Source organism: Chiloscyllium plagiosum, chromosome 23, assembly GCF_004010195.1.
Source record: "Chiloscyllium plagiosum isolate BGI_BamShark_2017 chromosome 23, ASM401019v2, whole genome shotgun sequence".
Lineage (NCBI taxonomy): Eukaryota > Metazoa > Chordata > Chondrichthyes > Orectolobiformes > Hemiscylliidae > Chiloscyllium > Chiloscyllium plagiosum.
In genome coordinates this window covers 33,455,645-33,475,235 of record NC_057732.1, presented here as the reverse complement: position 1 = coordinate 33,475,235, position 19,591 = coordinate 33,455,645, and the positions used below count along the sequence as shown (strand labels likewise).

At 40.7% G+C, this 19,591-nt stretch overlaps 1 protein-coding gene and 1 long non-coding RNA gene across 5 annotated transcripts in view; one reads left to right on the top strand and one right to left on the bottom strand.

The window, feature by feature from the left end:
• Positions 1 to 269: 269 nt before the first annotated feature.
• LOC122561757 lies at positions 270 to 15,421 on the bottom strand. Its single transcript, XR_006315102.1, has 3 exons — positions 15,162 to 15,421; positions 618 to 687; positions 270 to 441 (listed from the first exon to the last, which is right to left on the bottom strand). It is a non-coding gene; the product is annotated as an uncharacterized LOC122561757 (long non-coding RNA).
• A 114-nt stretch (positions 15,422 to 15,535) lies between these two features.
• Positions 15,536 to 19,591, top strand: part of LOC122561755 (SRSF protein kinase 2-like) — a 210,482-nt gene continuing 206,426 nt past the window's right edge. For all 4 annotated transcript variants that reach the window (XM_043713868.1, XM_043713866.1, XM_043713867.1 and 1 more), the window contains exons 1-2: positions 15,536 to 15,643; positions 15,859 to 15,919. In XM_043713868.1, coding sequence (XP_043569803.1) covers positions 15,628 to 15,643; positions 15,859 to 15,919 — 77 coding nt within the window. In that variant the 5' untranslated portion in view covers positions 15,536 to 15,627. The remainder of the gene's footprint in view (positions 15,644 to 15,858; positions 15,920 to 19,591) is intronic.

Here is a 19,591-nt window from a genome sequence, read left to right as displayed (position 1 = left end):
GACTATCCCACAGAGAGAAACTACCTTTCCACATCTACCTATCAAATTCAATATAGGTTTCAATTTTCCAAAATTGTCCAGATTCTGAAAAGCCACCATCAGATTGGAAAATAGTCAGTGTAACTCTTCTAATCAAGAAAGAGTGAGACATAAATCAGGAAATGACAGAGCATTTTGTTTAACATCTGTTTTAATGAATATACTAGAATCTATTAATAAAAAGAGGTTCTCGATGAACAGTTAAATTTAAATGCAATCAGGCTGTGTTAACATGGTTTTATGAAAGAGAAATCATGTTTAACTAATTTAGTGGTGTTTTTTATGGAAGTAAAATGCAAGATGGATGAAGTCAAGATGGATGTTCATACTGCTATAACCTATAGATGCTGTATACTTGGACGTCCAAAAGGCAATCAAGAAGGTGCCACCTCAAAGCTGACACTGCAAGATATAATAAATTGAGTTCTGCAGGGTGAGTGCCGAGGCCTAAACTACGTACAATCTATATTAATGGTTGACTATAAGAACAAATATACAGTTTGTAAATTTGGTGACAACATAAGACAGACATTGTTCAAATGGCAATAACAATGGAACTGGATGGCACTGGTACTTACATGGACTGCTGAGGGTAATCAAGATTATCAAGTGGATAGGAGAGTAAATCCTGAAGGTGACATAAGGAATCTGTAAAGGAATATAAGTGGTTTGAGTAGGCCAAAAAATGGTATATGGAGAATAATGTGGGAAATGTAAACTTGTGCTCTGAAAAGAAGAATAAAAACAGGATATTAATTAAACAGAGAGATTGTAGAACACTGCAAAGCATTCTGGGTGTCCTCATACATAAATCACAAAATGTCAGTATGCGGGTAAATCAACTGATTAGGAAAATAAGTGGGATGTCTTTTATTGAAAGGGGAATGGATATATAAGTAGGGATGTCCTGCTAGAGCATTGTGGACACCACACCTGAAATATTGTGTACACTTTTGGTTTCATCATTTAAGAAAGGACATAATTGCAATTGAAGTTCAGAGAAGGTTCACTTGACTCATTCCTGAAATGAAGGTGTTGTCATATGAAGAAATGTTGAACAAATTAGCCTGAATCTATTGGTGTTCGGAAGACTGAAAGATGAACTTACTGAGGTAAATAATATTCTGATAAGCCATCTTATTATGCTATCGTTTGGGGCGGGGGGGGGAGTGATGAGGTAGTGGGTATAGAGTGCTAGTGGAGAAAAGATGTTGATCGCTGAGATAAAGTGATCAGAATGTGAGAATGGCAGAACAAGGGTGTGTCTCCTGCCAGACTTGAAAGGACAGAGAGTCCTCCTGGGATGGGGGGAGGGAAGAGAGGACATGATAAGAGACCTTGGAGTGTAGGTTCATAGTTCCTTGAAAGGTTAATGGGATAGTGAAAGCGGCATTTGGTATGCTTTTCTTTATTGGTCAGAGCACTGCGTATAGGAGTTGGGAGGTCATTTTGCGGCTGTACAGGACATTGGTTAGACCACTTTTTGAATATTGTGTGCAATTCTGGTCTCCCTCCTTTGGAAGAATGTTGTTAAACTTGAAAGGGTTCAAAAAAGATTTACAAGGATGTTGCCAGGTTTGGAGGATTTGAGCTATAGGGAGAGGCTGAGTAGGCTAGGGCTGTTTTCCCTGGAGTGTTGGAGGCTGAGGGGTGCCATGATAGAGGTTTATAAAATCATGTGGGACACAGATAGGGTAAATAGACAATGTCCTTTCCCTGGGGTGGTGAAGTCCAGAACTAGAAGGTATAGGTTTAGGGTGAGAGGGGAAAAACATTTAAACATTTTCACACAGAGGGTGGTGCGTGTATGGAATGAGCTACAAGAGGAAGTGGTGGAGGCTGGTACAATTACAACAATTAAAAGGCATCTGGATGGATAGGAAGGGTTTAGAGGGCTATGGGCCAAGTGCTGGCAAATGAGTCTAGATTAGGTTAGGATATCTGGTCGGCATGCATGAGTTGCACCAAAGGGTCTGTTTCTGTGCTGTATACCTCTATGACTCTATAACAAGATAAAAGAAAGGGAAGAAATGGTGAACAATTTTGAAGGTGTTGAACTCAATATTAAGTTCAGAATGTTTTAAACACATTGCCCTGCTAGCATGCCCACCTATCTGTCATCGGTATGCTGCAGTGTTCCAGTGAATCACAGAGCAAACTGGAGGACCGGCTGTGGAAAGGTTGGTGTGATGTTTGTGCACAAACTGGAGGTGTTTCACAAAGCACTCACCCAGTCTGTGTTTTTTTTCTCCAATGTAGAGTAGGCCACGTTGGGTGGTAGTGGTACAAACATAGATTGCTGAGGGTAAGCATATTAATCAAGATAATTAAATGGAGTTTTTTTTACAGATCAGCTGGCATCTAATGAATGTCACAGCAGACTCTTGGGGTCTAAATGCCACACATTATTTAAGTGGAGCAAGACTGCAGAAAATTATAGTACAAAGGGATTTGGGAGTCTTCATGCATGAATCACAAAAAGCTAGCATCCATGTTCAGCAGGTATTGGAAAGCAAATTGACTGTTGGTCTTTATTTTAAAGGGAATGGAATATAAAAATAGAAAGACTTGATAAAATGATACAAGGCACTAGTCAGACGACAGCTGGAGTTCTGTGAGTAGTTTTGGACCCCTTACCTAAGGCAAGCGTTTGAGATATTATATAAAAGGATCACTAGGTTGATTAGGTTGGGCCTGTACTCTGTAGAGTTTAGAGGAATGAGAGAATATTTGTTAATTAATTAAATAATTAAATACACATCTGATTCTTAGATGGCTTGCCAGGTTAAATCCAGCACAAATCAGCACAATGTGTAACCTCATGGCCTGATATAACTACACTCAATCATTGCCATCAAGCCATTGGATAAACTCTGGTTCAATGGAGAGTGCAGGAGGGCATGTCAGGAGCAGCACCAGGCATACGTGAAAACAAGGAGTCAATCTGGTGAAGCCACCAAACAGGTTTACTTGCATGCCAAACAGCAAAGGCAGCAAGTGATAGACAGGGCTAAATGATTCCACAGCTAAAAATGTGTTGCTGGAAAAGCGCAGCAGGTCAGGCAGCATCCAGGGAACAGGAGAATCGACGTTTCGGGCATAAGCCCTTCTTCAGGAATCGGGCTTATGCCCGAAACGTCGATTCTCCTGTTCCCTGGATGCTGCCTGACCTGCTGCGCTTTTCCAGCAACACATTTTCAGCTCTGATCTCCAGCATCTGCAGACCTCACTTTCTCCTAAGTGATTCCACAACCTACAAGCTCTACAGTTCTGCCACATTCAGTCGTGAATGGTGGTGGACGATTAAACAACTCACTGGAAGAGGAGGCTCCACAAATATCCCCATCCTCAATGATGGAAGAGCCAGGCACATAAGTGTAAAAGATAAGGCTGAAGCTTTTGCAGCAATCTTCAGCCAGAACTGCTGAGTGGATGATCCATCTCAACATCCTTTAGAGGTCCCCAGCATTACAGATACCAATCTTCAATCAATTCGATTCACTCCACATGATATCAAGGAACAGTTAGAGATATTGAATACTGCAAAGGCTATGGGCTCTGACAACATTCAGGTAATAGTACTGAAGATTTGTGCTCCACAACTTGCCGTTCCCCTCGGTAAGTTGTTCCAGTACAGTTACAAAACTGGTATCTACCCGACTGTGGAAATTTGCCCAGGTATGTCCTGTACATAAAATGCAGGACAAATCCAACTGGGCCAATTACCGCCCCATCAATCTATTCTTGATCATCAGTAAAGTGATGGAAGGTGTCATCAACAGCTACCAAACAGCACCTACTAAGCAATAACCTGCTCAGTGATGCCGAGTTTGGGTTCTGCCAAGGCCACTCAGCTCCTGACCTCATTACAACCTTGGTTCAAATATGGACAAAAGAAATGAATTCCAGAGGAGAGGTGGAAGTGAATGCCCTTGACATCAAGGCTGCATTCAACCAAGTGTGGCACAAGGAGACCTAACAAAACTGGAATCAATGGTATCAGGAGACAAACACGCTGGTGGCTGGAGTCATACCTGACATATAGGAAGATGGTCATAGTTGCTGGAGGTCAGTCATCCCAGCTCCAGGACATCTCTGCAGGAGTTCCTCAGGGTTGTGTCCTGGGCCCAACTATCTTCAGCTGTTTCATCAATGACCTTTCGACCAACATAACGTCAGAAGTGAGGATGTTCGACGATAATTGCACAATGTTCAGCACCATTTAAGACTCCTCAGACACTGAAGTACTTCCTGTTCAAATGCAGCAAGATCAGGACAATGTCTTGGGTTTGGGCTGATATGTGGTAAGTAACATTCATGTCACATAAATGCCAGGCTATGACCATCACCAATAAGAGACAATCTAACCACTGCCCTTTGACATCACTGAGTCCCCCCCCTGTCAATATCCTGGGGGTTATCGTTGGCCAGAAACTTACTTGGACTCACCAAATAAACACAGTGGCTATATGAGCCGGTTAGAGGCTAGGAATACCAGAGTGAGTAGCTCATGTCCTGATTGCTCAAAGCTTGGCCACCATCTACAAGACACAAGTCAGGAGTGTGATGGAATACTCCTCACCTGATGAGTGCAGCCCCAATAACACTCAAGGAGCTTGACACCATCCAGGACAAAGCAACAAGCTTGATTGACACTACATCCGCAAGCATCCAGTCCCTCCAACCTTGATGCTCAGTAACAGCAGTGCATACTATCTACAAGGTGCACTGCAGAAATTCACCAAAGATCCTCAGACAGCACCTTCCAAACCCATGACCACTTCCATCTAGAAGGACAAGGGCAGCAGATACATGAGAACACCACGACCTGCAAGTGACCGTCCAAAGCATTCACCATCCTGACTTGAAAGTATATTGTTGTTCCTTCACTGTTGCTGGGTTGAAATCCTATAATTCCCTCCCTAAGGTGTTTATGAGTCAACCTAAAGCACAGTTCTAGAAGGCAGCTCACCATTACCTTCTCAAGGGTAACTAGGGATGGGCAATAAATGCCAGCCAGCAATGTCCACATTTCACAAATGAGTTTTAAAAATGTGGAGAGATTGTTTCCCTTTGTGTCTAGGCCCAAAGGGCATAATCTCAGAATAAGAAATTGCCCATTCAAGACACAGATTAGCAAGTATTTATTTTCTCAAAGGTTAGTGTCATAGTCTGAGAGGTTGATAGCTCAGAAAGAGGCCAATCAGGTCTGTATTTGTCAAAAACAACTACCTAACTACTTTAACATCATTTTCCAGCATTTGGCCCAGAGCCTTGCAAGCCTTGGCATCATGTGTACATCTAAATACGTCTTCAATGTTGAGGGGTTTATGCCACTAATGCCTTTGCAGACAGTGAGTTCCAGATTCCCATCACTTTCTGGATGAAAGAAAAATCCTCATATTCCCTCTAGACCTCCTGTCCCTCATCGTAAATCTATGCCGCAGTCATTAATGTCCCCCAGCAAAGGAAAAGTATCTTCCTGTCTATGCCCCTCGTAATTTTAAAAATCTCATTCAATCCCTCACTGTCTCTGCTCCAAGGAAAACAGCCCAGTCTATCCAATCTCTCTTAAGAGTTATAGAGTCAAGCAGCACAGAAACAGACTCTGGTCCAACCAGTCCATACCAACCATAATCCAAAACTAAACTGAGTTTGCGTATATCCCTCCAAACATTTCTTACTCATATCCTTATCCAATTAAATGTCTTTTAAACATTGTAACTGTACCTGCAACCACTATTTCCTCTGGAAGTTCATTCCACAAATGAACCATTCTCTGCGAAAAAAGTTGCTCCTCATGTCTCTTTTAAATCTTTCTCCTCTCACTTTTAAAATATGTCCTCAGTCTTGAAATTGCCCACCATAGGGAAAAGACCCCTACCATTACTCTATCCATACCCCTTATGATTTTATATACCTCTAAGAGGTCACCCCTCAATCTCCTACCCTCCAGTGAAAAATGTCCCAGCTTATCCAGCCTCTCCTTAAAACTCAAGCCTTCCATTCCTTGCAATATAGAGTCATAGAGATGAACAGCCTGGAAACAGATCCTTCGGCCCAACTCGTCCATGCCAACCAGATATCCCAATCTCATCCAGTCCCATTTGCCAGCACTTGGCCAATATCCCTCAAAACATCCTGGTAAGTCTTTTCTGAACCAGTGTAATAATATCCTCCCTTGAACTGGACACAGTATTCCAGAAGAGGCCTCACGAACATCATGTACAACCTCAACATGATATGCTAACTCCTAGACTCAGAGGTCAGAGAAGTGAAGACAAGCATGCTAAACCCCTCCTTAACCACCTTATCTGCACGTGATGCAAACTTCAAAGAATTATGAACCTGAACCTCTAGGTTTCTGTTCTACAACACTACCCAAGGCCCTGTTATTAATTTTAAGTCCTACCCTTGTTTGTTTACCAAAATGCAATACCTCACATTTATCCAAATTAACTCCATCTGCCACTCCCACTGACCCAATTGATCAAGATCTCTTTGTGATCTAAGATATCCTTCTTCACTGTCCACCATACCACCAATTTTAATGTCATCCACAAACTTCTATATTCTCAACTAAATCATTTGTATAAATTACAAAAAAAGTGGACCCATCACTGACCCCTGTGGAACAATGCTGGTGACAGGCCTCCAGTCTGAAAAACAACCCTCTTCCACAATTAGCTGTTCCTCATGTTAAGCCAATTTTGTGACCAATTGGCAAGCTCACCATGAAGCCCATGTGATCTAACTTCACTAATTACTCGACCATACGGAATCTTGTCAAAGGCTTTACTGAAGTCCAAGTAAACAGTGTCCAGTGTCTTGGTTACTTAGTCAAAAAACTCAACCAAATTTGTGAGACACAGTTTTCCTGTGTTACGACACGGGATAAACCCCCCCTGCTAATTTAAACCAGCAACACAGAAAACATTTACCCCATGCAGTAATCTGTTAAAATTCAATAGGCTAAGAACTATCCCAAAGGTCATATTTAAAGTAAAAATTAACAACTCTAGTTTTTAAAAACATTGGATAAATACAAATCTCAACTAAATTTTATCAGTTAAATCTGCAATAATGCATCTGCATTCTTAGGACCAGCAAGATGTACGACTTTTAAATTAAATGTTTGTAACAAAGGATTCCAATGAAATAGGCTCATGTTCTTGTCTTTAAAGTGTTCTAAGAGTGTAAGATGATTGTGATCCATGTACACAACCGTCTCCAACACATTGTTCGTGACATACACATTAAAATGTTGTGAGGCCAGTACCAAACTCAATAATTCTTTTTCAATCATGGAGTATTTCCTCTGGTGGATATTGAGTTTCTTCAAAAAGTAACCAATTGGCAGTTCAATCCCATCCTCATCTTCCTGTATTAGAACAGCTCCAACTCCTATATCACTAGCATTGATGGCGACTTTAAAAGGTTTTGAAAGGTTTAGCATAGCTAAAACTGATTTGGTGGTTAATATTGTTTTCAAATGGTCGAATGCCTCCTGGCATTGTTCTGACTACCGAAACTTTGTGTTCTTCTTCACCAAAGCGGTTAAGGGTGCCACTACATTGCTGAAATTTGGAACAAACTTCCAATAGAATCTGCTGATTCCTAAGAATCGAAGCACCTCTTTCTTCGAGGTTGGTTGTGGAATTCCTTGATGGCCTTCATCTTTGCGTTCCGTGGGGTCAACCTCCCATGACTGATGTTATATCCCAAGAACGTAGCTGCTGCTTTCGCGAATTCCATTTTATTTACGTTTATTACCAGTTTTGCTTCTCAAGTCGTTCAAACAACTCTGCCAGCTGTACCATGTGATCTTTCCAGGACTTACTACAGATCACTACATCATCCAAGTAGACTGCATAGTCTGTTAATCCAGCCATAACTCTGTTCATGAGTCTTTGGAATGTGGCGGGTGCGTTCTTCATTCCAAAGGGCACCACATTAAACTGATATAGCCCATTTGGGGTTACAAATACAGACATTTCTTCTGCCATCTCTGATAAATGTACCTGCCAGTAACCACACATTAAGTCCAACTTGATGATGTAACTGGCTTATCCGACTTTATTGATACAGTCCTCCAATTTCGGAATTGGATATGAGTCCGATTTTGTAACGCAGAATTGTTGAGACCTGTCTGGTTTGGGAAGTAAGACGATTAGCAAACTCCACTTGCTCTGGCTTGGTTCGATGATATCCTTGCTGAGCACGGCCTCCACCTCCATCTGGATCTGTCTTGCTTTGAAAAGATTAAGCTGATAGGGGTGTTGTTTTATCGGAGGAGTATTCCCCATGTCTACTTCATGTACACCTCCATTAGTCCTCCCCATCTGAATCTTACATTTGTCATTATACCCGTCAACTGCATCCTATGCTCCTGAGACAGATAGCTTACTAACCTATCCCACTCCTCAAGGACTTCCTCATTTTTTAATCTATTTTGAGGCACATCAAAATTGACATCATCTGAATTTGATTCCTCACTCTGCGGGGCAGTAACTACACCTGTTTCTCCAGTTCTTTCTCTCAAGTATAATATGGTTTCAACATGTTCAGATGACATATCCGATATCTTTATTTTCTATCTGGCATTTTTATTTGATAGTTCACCTGACTCAACTTTTTCTCAGTTTGATAGGGACCACTAAACCTAGCTTTGAAGGGATCTCCTATCACCGGTAACAGTACTAATTTGTCATTCCCTCGGGAAAACGTCAGAGTCTCAGGGCTTTTATCTGCCATCTGCTTCATTCTAAGCTGTGCCCTTTTTAAGCGCTGTTTAGCTAACTCACCTACTTGATCTAATCTCTCCCTCACTTACGTAATCTAAGTGTGAGATCTCCAACTTTGGTCCTGTCAATTTTTCTTTAATTAATTTCAAAAGGCCTCTCACTTCATGCCCAAAGATTAACTCAAAGGGAGTGAATTTAGTAGATTTGTTTGAGGCATCTCTAATGGCAAACAATATGAATGGGATCCCAAAGAGAAAATGCTGGAAAATCTCAGTAGGTCTGGCAACATCTGTAAGGAGAGAAAAGAGCTGACATTTCGAGTCTAACTGACCCTTTGTCAAAGCTAAAAAAGAGGGAGAAATAGGGAGGTATTTATACTAGGCTGAGAGAAGATGAGTCATGGCTCCAGAAGCAAAGGTAGTAATAAAGAGGTGATAATGACAGTGCAAACAGAGATAATAGGGAGATTAGGAGCTGTGAGGTGATAATATGAATGGGATACCTATATCCCAATTATTTGGGTAATCCTGACAGTATGCTCTCAGCATGGTCTTCAAGGTCTGATGCCACCTTTCTAAAACTCCCTGGGATTCAGGATGATACATGCTGGATTTAAAGTGCTGTACACCTAAGCTATCCATAACCACCTTAAACAGCCTAGCAGTAAAATGTGACCCTTCTTCCGACTGAATCTCTCTGGGTAGCCCATACCGTGTAAAGAAAGCTACTAACTCCTCTACTCCCTTTATGCCTTGATATTCCATAACGAGATTGCCTTCAGAAATCTGGTAGACACATCCATTATAGTTAATAAGTACTGGCTCACACTTTTAATTCTCGGGAGGGGACCTATACAATCAATTATAACCCGCACGAAAGGTTCTTCAAATGTGGGAATTGGTAACAAAGGTGCTGGTTTTATTGTCGCCTATGGCTTACTTACAATTTGGCCTGTATCTCACATATTGCAAAAGTTAACCAAATCCTTGTGCATTCTAGGACAATAAAAATGTTTTTGTACCTTAACTTGAGTCTTTCATACCCCTAGGTGACCTCCTACAGATAGTTCACGTGATACCTGTAACATCTCCTGTCTGTATGCTATTGGCAACACAATCTAGTGCACTTCGGCCCATTTCTCCTCTGCACTAACCTGCCATGGTCTCCATTTCTATCTTAGGATTTTATCTTTCAGATAATAACACTCCAGAATATTCTCTGCCTCCTTTTCGGAGTACGCATCCACATATATCTTTTATCATCTTGCCTTGCTGTTGCAAGTCCCTTAGCCTTTCAGGACTGAACACTTCTGTCTGACCCTCAGTCTGTTCAGGATTTTCCTGCACCATTATGTCAAACAGGGTGTCCACTAACTGAACCTCAACTCCTTCATCTTTCTCTTTAGTTTTTGCTTTGTGCTGTGACTTATGATAGTGGGATCTGGTTACTACACAGAAAATACCAGGATATTTCTGTTTTAACTCCTCAGTTTCTTGGTCTTCCTTGGGGTTCTCCACAACAAGGAATGTCACTCCCACCTTGGATCCTGCCAAATCATTCCCAAGAACAAACTGAATTCCTGGAACTGACGCTCTGTAAATCACTCCCATTGTAACTTCCCCAGTCTTGAGTTGGCACTCCAACCTGATCTTATGTAGGAGAATGCTAAATTTCTATCCATCTATCCCACAAATTACCACACTCCCGGATTACAGATCAGAAAGAGTGCATATTCCCCCCTCAGTGACTGGTTAGACTGTGTATCTCACAAAATTGTAACTTCTTGTCCTTCTCTCCCTGTTCTTTCTCCCACAAAGGCAAATTCTTTGTAGAGATCAGGTACTGACTCTATACCTAACCCCTGCCTAGGCTGTGCACTCTCCTGCAGCTCCTTGGCTCTTCTTGGGGTCTCCTTTACTAATGCCACTGGCTTAACCTCTTTTACCAAATCTTTTCCCACAGTGCCTTTCTTTAATGACCAGTACTGCGAATTTACATGTCCCACTTTACCACCATGGAAACATTGGAGGCCTTTCACCTCCTTTTCAACGTCTTGGGTTTCTGTTTTAGCTTGTGTTGAACTCTTACTAGTGTTCTCTACTCTTGGGTTTTGCCATGTAGGATCTCCCTTTTCCCCAATGTCTATCCCTCACAGGACAAAATTCTGGCCGGAAGCTTGTTTTATGCACCAACATGTATTCACCTGCGAATTCTGCTGCCCTTCTCACTTCCTGAACTTTCTGTTCCTCCACGTGAATTCTTACCATCTCTGGAAGTGAGTTTTTAAACTCCTCCAGCAGAATAATTTCTTGTACAGCCTCAAAGGTCTTACCTTTTTTTAAAGCATGCACCCATCTATCAAAATGACTATGTTTAATTCTTTCAAACTCAACTTAAGTCTGACCTGGTTCCTTCTTTATGTTTCTGAACCGATGTCCATATGCTTCTGGTACCAATTCATAAGCACTTAAAATAGCATGTTCAAACTCTTTATAATCTCTTGACCCCTCATCTGACAGCGTGGCAAATACCTCACTAGCTCTGCCTACAGGTTTAGTTTGAACTAGCATTACCCATAAATCCTCAGACCACTCCATTTGCCTAGCCAGTTTTCAAATGAAATAAAGATGGCTTCAACGTCTTTCTTATCAAAATATGACAGAAGTTTGACATATTTGTATAGATCACTACCTTCTCTTTTAATCTCCATCCTATTAACTTGACTTTGCTAAGTCTCAACTTCTCAAATTCAAATTCTCTTTTTGCTCAACTAAGAACTTTCTCTCTTTTTCCCACACTCTCTCTTTGCTTAGCTAAGAACCTTATCTTTCTCTCCATTTCCTCTTTCTCTCCTCTCTCTCTGTTTAACTTCTAACTTCATTTTTCTCAACTGTAATTTAAGTTTTTCTACCTCTACTGCACTTGTCTGTTTCTCTGACACACTTAAGTGTTTGAGTAATTCCCTTACAATTTCAGCTTTACGTTTATCCTTGGTTAAATCCAGACCTAATTTCTTTGCTAATTATTAAAATATGGCCTTTTTCTTTCCTTCCAAAATTTTTTGGCAAATTGGAGAATCATCTTCAAATCCCAAAACCTCTTTAGCAATTTTAAGAGCCATTTCCCTCACTTTTAATTTAATCAACCACAAGTGGGCGGCACGATGGCACAGTGGTTAGCACTGCTGCCTCACAGTGCCTGAGACCTGGGTTCAATTCCTGCCTCAGGCGACTGACTGTGTGGAGTTTGCACGTTCTCCCCGTGTCTGCGTGGGTTTCCTCCGGGTGCTCCGGTTTCCTCCCACAGTCCAAAGATGTGCAGGGTCAGGTGAATTGGCCATACTAAATTGCACGTAGTGTTAGGTAAGGGGTAAATGTAGGGGTATGGGTGGGTTTCGCTTCGGCGGGTCGGTGTGGACTTGTTGGGCCGAAGGGCCTGTTTCCACACTGTAATGTAATCTAATCTAATCTAAAAGTCACAAAAATTAAACAAATTCTCTCACCTTTGTTTTATTTAAAGATCTAGGACATTAAACTGCAAGTGTTTAATCTACTGGGCTTTCTCGTATCCCACATCTATTCAAAGCTGTCTAAATCAGTTGAAATCCTGGATGAGCCCACAAACTGTTACGACACGTGGTAACCCCCCCCCCGCCACTAATTTAAACCAGTAACACAGAAAAGATTTACCTTGTGCGGTAATCGATTAAAATTCGAGAGGCCAAGAACTATCTCAAAGGTCACTATTTAAAAATTAACAACTCTAGATTTTAAAGTCTAACAGAGAATAATTAATTAACAATTTTTTACGACTCCTTTCTCTAATCTATCTTTTACCTTCCCCTCTATAATACTAGTCCGATAAACCCCCCCCCGATTAAGATTTACTAAAATTTCAAATTTCAAAACCAGCCAGCTGTCAAATTTCCTCTTTGTTTCTTCCTCTGTCTTCTTAGAAAATTCACAGGTCATTGATAGATAAAGGTACCTTTAAGAGAGTTATTCTCCAGGCAGTCTGCATATGACCAGATGGGCCAATGGGCTGAGAAGCAGGAGATGGAGTTTAATTCAGATAAATGCGAGGTGCTGCATTTTGGGAAAGCAAATCTTAGCAGGACTTATACACTTAATGGTAAGGTCCTAGGGAGTGTTGCTGAACAAAGAGACCTTGGAGTGCAGGTTCATAGCTCCTTGAAAGTGGAGTCACAGGTAGATAGGATAGTGAAGAAGGCGTTTGGTATGCTTTCCTTATTGGTCAGAGTATTGAGTACAGGAGTTTGGAGGTCATGTTGTGTCTGTACAGGACATTGGTTAGGTCACTATTGGAAGGGGTGGTCTTATAGAGGTTTACAAAATTATGAGGGGCATGGATAGGATAAATAGGCAAAGTCTTTTCCCTGGGGTCGGGGAGTCCAGAACTAGAGGACATAGGTTTAGGGTGAGAGAGGAAAGATATAAAAGAGACCTACGGGCAACATTTTCATGCAGAGGTTGGTACATGTATGGAATGAGCTGCCAGGGGAAGTGGTGGAGGATGGTACAATTGCAACATTTAAGAGGCATCTGGATGGTATATGAATAGAAAGGGTTTGGAGGGATATGGGCCGGGTGCTGGCAGGTGGGACGGCATGGACGGGTTGGACCGAAGGGTTTGTTTCCATGCTGTACATCTCTATGACTCTATGATGCTGGCTTGGCAATTCTCCTCCCCAACTGTTCAATTTTCCCCAGTCTTATAACCTAAAACATCAGACTGTTTCACTGGTTTTTAATATTGTCAACATCCTAAATTCAAACTTGGTTGGTGTTTGGTATTTTGGGGTATAGTTTAAACTGATTGGCCGAATTTGTATTTGTCTTTGTTTCCAGGCAACCCAGCTTGTGCTAGCTGTTCTGAACCAAATGTTACATTGTAAATTCTCCAGCATTCAGTGTGCTTCTATAAGTCCTTGCTGGCTTTCAACTTTCTTAAAGGTACAGTACCCCTTACACCTTCATAACACTTGTGCAAAATGTTTGCAACACTCCCTCCTCTTTTACGTCCTTCCTATGTTGTCTGAAGACCCTAGATCCTAGAGTATTGAGCTGCCAATCCTACTCCTCTCTCAACTATGTCTCAGTGATAGCAGTTACATTATACTCCCATGTTTTACTTCATGCAATCAATTCACCTGTCTTATTCGTTAGACTCCTTGCCACCAGTGGTTAGCACTGCTGCCTCACAGCGCCTGAGACCCGGGTTCAATTCCCGCCTCAGGCGACTGACTGTGTGGAGTTTGCACGTTCTCCCCGTGTCTGCGTGGGTTTCCTCCGGGTGCTCCGGTTTCCTCCCACAGTCCAAAGATGTGCAGGGTCAGGTGAATTGGCCATGCTAAATTGCCCGTAGTGTTAGGTAAGGGGTAAATGTAGGGGTATGGGTGGGTTTCGCTTCGGTGGGTCGGTGTGGACTTGTTGGGCCGAAGGGCCTGTTTCCACACTGTAATGTAATCAAATCTAATCTAATCAAATAATCAAATCAAAATAAATACCATCCAACCTTGCCAAACTCCCTGGTGCCTTTTTTGGCGTGTAATGTCTATGGCTACCTGACTCCCTTGCTATCTCTTCCAATTTTGGTTCCCTCTGTTGAACCTTCTCTCTGGACCCTACTTCTCTGCCAAGTTAGTTTAAACCCTCCCCAATGCCACTAGCCAACTTGAATCTGTAAAATTCTTTACTGTATGTGGCATTTGCAATTGAGTTATTAAGTCTATTAATGTATGAGATATACAGATTTTTAATTGGTAAGGGATCAAGGGTTCTGAGGATAATGCAGAAAAATGGAGAAGAGGAATATCAGATCAACCATTTTCTCATTGAACAGCGGACCAGAATCAACAGGCCAAATGGCCTACTTCTGCTCCTACATCTGATGGTCTTACTCCCTGTTCGTATGATTGGCAGTGGTAATATGCATTTTACAACAGCTTATATTCATATAGCACTTTTAAAATGATAAACATCCCAAGTAATTTCACAAGAGCATTACGAAGTAAAAAAAATGACACTGAGCGACAAAAGAATGTCCTAAAGGAGACAAACTGATGGAGATAGAGGGTATTGTGGATTTTAGGACATGGGCAACTGAAGGCATGTCATCAGGAAAGATGCAATTAAAATTAAAGATGCCCAAGTGATCGGAAGTAGAAGAGTGCAGACTTCTCAGAGGAGCATGAAGCTGTAAAAGATTACACAAGTAGAATTATGTCCTCAGAACAGAATGATTATTTTAGTATTTACTTAATATGAGCGAAGTTTAAAAAGATGACAGACAAAAACTTTGCAAATCAACTTTGAACTAATGCAAACATATTATACATTTAGTTAAATAATTTCTTACATGAATGGGAAACAGGTTGAAGTACAGTTGAAGAAGCTTGCACGCAAGCCCACATCTCTGACATTGCATAGACACAATGTTTCTAAACAAAACATAGGTATTAAAGCAAACGAACATGATTATCAACGCATCAAACGACGGATATCTGTGTTGTTTGTCATCTCAACGTGAAACAATTTACAGTATTTACTCATTGAATGATAGATTTTTACGGTTCATTTGTCGTTAATGTGTGCACCTTGTGAGGAACCAAAATATTTATGTTCGAAACACACACGAACAGAGCAATGGGTCTTTTCGCATCGTCAATGTTTAAATATATATTGCAGGCCCTTTAACTTCCGAGCTCCCCATCGAAGGCACGTGACGTCAATTGTGTACCGGTTGTCTAGTTTCCTGCGCTCGAGCGCCGGGAAGTTGACGGTTGCGCCTGCGCGCGGCTCCGCGAGGACAATCCTGCTGGAAAATGAGTTCCAGGAAAGGTGAGGAAAAAAAAATACAAATTAACGCGACCGTCCAGTTGTCCATTTAAACGTCAAGCACTTTTCTATTTGAAAAAGAACACATCACAAATAGAAACAAATCTCCTTATATTACATGATTGCCTGGGTGTATTTGGGGTTTTTTTGGTTGTTGAGAACTACCTATATTTAAAATATATATATATTTCTCCTTGTTTCCCGTCTTGCCTTGTCAGTCCTGGCCATTCAAGCTCGAAGGAGGAGGCCGAAAGGAAAGAAAGAGAAGACATATAAAAAGTGAGTAGTGCAGAGTGTAGTTTGTGTAAATTGATGCTGCTCCTTTGCTCTTGATTTTCCTGGATCTAGTAACGGCGCTTTAGTCTTGAGCAGAAAAATGCTTCATTCATTGAGTGATGTTGCAAACCACTAGTATAATTTAAAATAAATCTCTGTATTTGTGTCTATACACCTTTGCATCTTCCGCAATGTTTACTTCATTGCTTTATCCTAGCATATGTTTTTTATAAATGTTGGCCTTTTTGTTGGTATTTTGCATAGTTTGGGCTTGGCTGAATTTGATTTAAAATATCCAGTGTTAATTATAATGTTTTGTTACGAATGTGCCATCAGCTATAATCAACTGTAGAGATGAAATCTGCTTTTTTCAGTGTGGATGGGAGTTTTCTTTGTAAACCAATTGACAGGTGGCTTTTGTAGGTTTGAGGTGTGAACCACTTCAGGTAGAATGTGCATGTAATATCATTTTGGTATAATTACTTGATGACAGTTTTGACTCAAATATAATTATGTCTGTTGTTAATTTGCATTGTGTTGTATGTTTTGTTAACATTTGATTTAATGTTCTGTCACTTTCCTGATTTTATGTGCCCCTGTACTGCATCATATTCTAGACTTACCACTGAATCATGAGTGAGGGATGACATTTAGTTCGGTATTTGAAAGAAACTCATGTAGTTCCACGGCAATTGTATTTGTGTATGATACCTGTGCAATTGCTTAGCATGTCAACTTTCATCCATTCTATGCTTCAGCACACAGTGAAGAAGAGATGAGGTAAAACTTCTGTAAACATTGAGTATTATTGGTATTCTTATTGACATTTCTGTTACTTAATGTCAGTAACTTCTTTAATCCTTTGATTTTAAAGTCAATGCCAACATAGTGTGCAGTTATAGTGCTAATGATATCTGTAAACTTGTGGAACATCAAGTCAGAGATATACAACATGGAAACAGACCCTTCTCTTTGCTTCTAAAGCAGCAGTGAGAACATATGTTTTCAGTAGATTATTGCATGTGTGTGTTTCTATTGGTGAGCTTCATTGAATTCATAGCTTAATATAGTCCTGACATTGTTATAGTGCTGAAAATCATTTTATCCATTGACTAACATGGTATGAATAAAGTCACTTTTGGTTTGAAGTTGGAACTGTAATATTTGAACAAGACTGGTTTGTAGCTAGTCCCTTTTTAATCAGTTATGATTTATAGTAATAGAAGAGCAAAATACTGCTGATGCTGCAAATGTGAAATAACAACAGAGAATACTGGAAATACTCTGTAGGCCTGGTAGCAACTTTGGGGAGAGAAAGAAAATGTCATTGACTTTAAGCATTAAGTCAGTACTTGGGTGGGGGGGGGGAATAGTTACAGACATTTCAGGTCTTAAACAAGCACAGAGGTGGTGGATGGGTGCAAAGAGCTAAAGCAATGTTCTGTCTTCCATTCATCCACAGTGCAGGTTAAATGATGAAAGGAAGGGTGGTACAAGATAAAGAGTTGACTTTTTAAAAAAAGTCAAGAAACAAAAAATTAATCTGGTGGAGGTGTTAAAAGAAAGTGAGTTTTGAGAAGATTTGTAGCTCAGGTTGAGGTTCTGGATGTAGGTTTGCTCGCTGAGCTGGAAGGTTGATTTTTTTAAAAAAAGTCAAGAAACAAAAAATTAATCTGGTGGAGGTGTTAAAAGAAAAAGTGAGTTTTGAGAAGATTTGTAGCTCAGGTTGAGGTTCTGGATGTAGGTTTGCTCGCTGAGCTGGAAGGTTCATTTTCAGACGTTTTGTCACCATACTAGGTAACATCATCAGTGAGCCTCCGGGTGAAGTAGTGGTTGTATGGCTCGCTTTCTATTGATGTGTTTAGATTTCCTTGGGCTAGTGATACCATTTCCTGTGGTGACGTCATTTGCTGTCCCTTTTCTCAGGGGGTGGTAAATGGGATCCAAGTCGATGTGTTTCTGTTTGTTGATCGAGTTCCAGTTGGATTGCCATGGTTCTGGGAATTCTCGTGCGTGTCTCTGTTTGGCTTGTCGTAGGATGAGTGTGTTGCCCCAGTCGAAGTGGTGTCCTTCCTCGTCTGTATGTAAGGATACTAGTGAGAATGGGTCATGTCTTTTTGTGGTTAGTTGATGTTCATGTATCCTGGTGGCTATTTTTCTGCTTGTTCGTCCAATGTAGTGTTTGTTATAGTTCTTGCACGGTATTTTGTAAATATCATTAATTTTGCTTGTTGTCTGTATAGATCTTTGAAAGATTTCAAAGACTCAATACAAGCCAAATAGAGACATAATGAGAATTCCTAGAAAAATGGCACTCCAACTAGAACTCTATCAACAAACATGTTGACTTGGATCCCATTTACCACCCCTGAGAAAAAGAACACCAAATGACGTCACTACAGGAAATGGCATCACCAACCCAAGGAAACCTAAACACATAAATAAAAGCGGGCCATACCATCTGTGCTTCATTCGGGGGCTCACTGATGATGTTACCTCATATGGTGACAAAATGTCTGAAAACAAACCTTCCAGCTCAGCGAGCAACCCTACATCCAGAAAAGAAGGTCACTGGTGCAGCTGTTGCCTGATCTTAACATTTCCAGCATTTTCTATCTTTATTCATATTTTCAGTCTTTTGTTTCCATGATATTTCAGTATTTTTATTGGTGCTGCTTCTTGCTCAAGCCAAGGATTATGTAAGTGATCAGTTGCTAACAACAGGCTTTAATTAGGTGGCAAGGATATGCTTAATGTTTTCAGTTCCTTAGGACAAGGCCCTGCTGTTTACCTTTTATGTAGGTGTTTTAGGTTGGAATCTGGATAGCTGATATCAATGAACGTAATTAGAAGTAATATTCTCATTGAAGAGTGCCAGATCCTTACATTGGTGGTTCCCACCCAGAAATTCAAAGGAAGTTAGTACAAAAATTGTAGATTCCTAAATCGATCTTCCTGAGCTCTCTTCATTCAGGAATTCTTTCTTTCGATTTGAGAATTGGAAATGAAACTCCATAAGTTGAAAGCGGTGAGAGAGAATCCAGAAAATTATAGGCCTGTTTAACATTGGTTGTGGGAAAGTTATTGCAATTCCTAATTATGCTTTGAGAAATATGACCTTAATGAGAGAGCCATACAGTCGTATAACACGGAAACAGACCCTTCAGTCCAACATAATCGGATTATGCTGAGCATAATCCCAAACTAGTCCTATCTGCCTACTCCTGGCCCATATCTCTTGAAACCTTTCCCATTGTATGTATGTATCCAAATGTCTTTTAAAAGTTCTAATTGTACCCGTATCCACCACTTCCTCAGGAATTTCATTCCACATGTGATGAATGCACTCTGTAAAAAAAAAAAAGAAAATTTGCCTCATGATTTTTGTTTTAAATCTCTCTCCTCTCACCTTAAAAATGTGCCCTCAGTCTTGAAATTCCCCATCCTAGGAAAAAGACAACTGCCATTAACTCTATCTATATCTCTCATTATTTTATAAACTTCCGTCAGGTCACCTCTCAACCTCCTAAGCTCTAGTGGAAAAATGTCCCAGCCTTTCTTTATAACTCAAACCTTCCATACCCAGCAACATGCAGGTAAATCTCTTATGAACCCTCTTAAGCTTAACATACTTCCTGTATGTGGACACAGTATTCCAGAAGAGGCCTCACCACT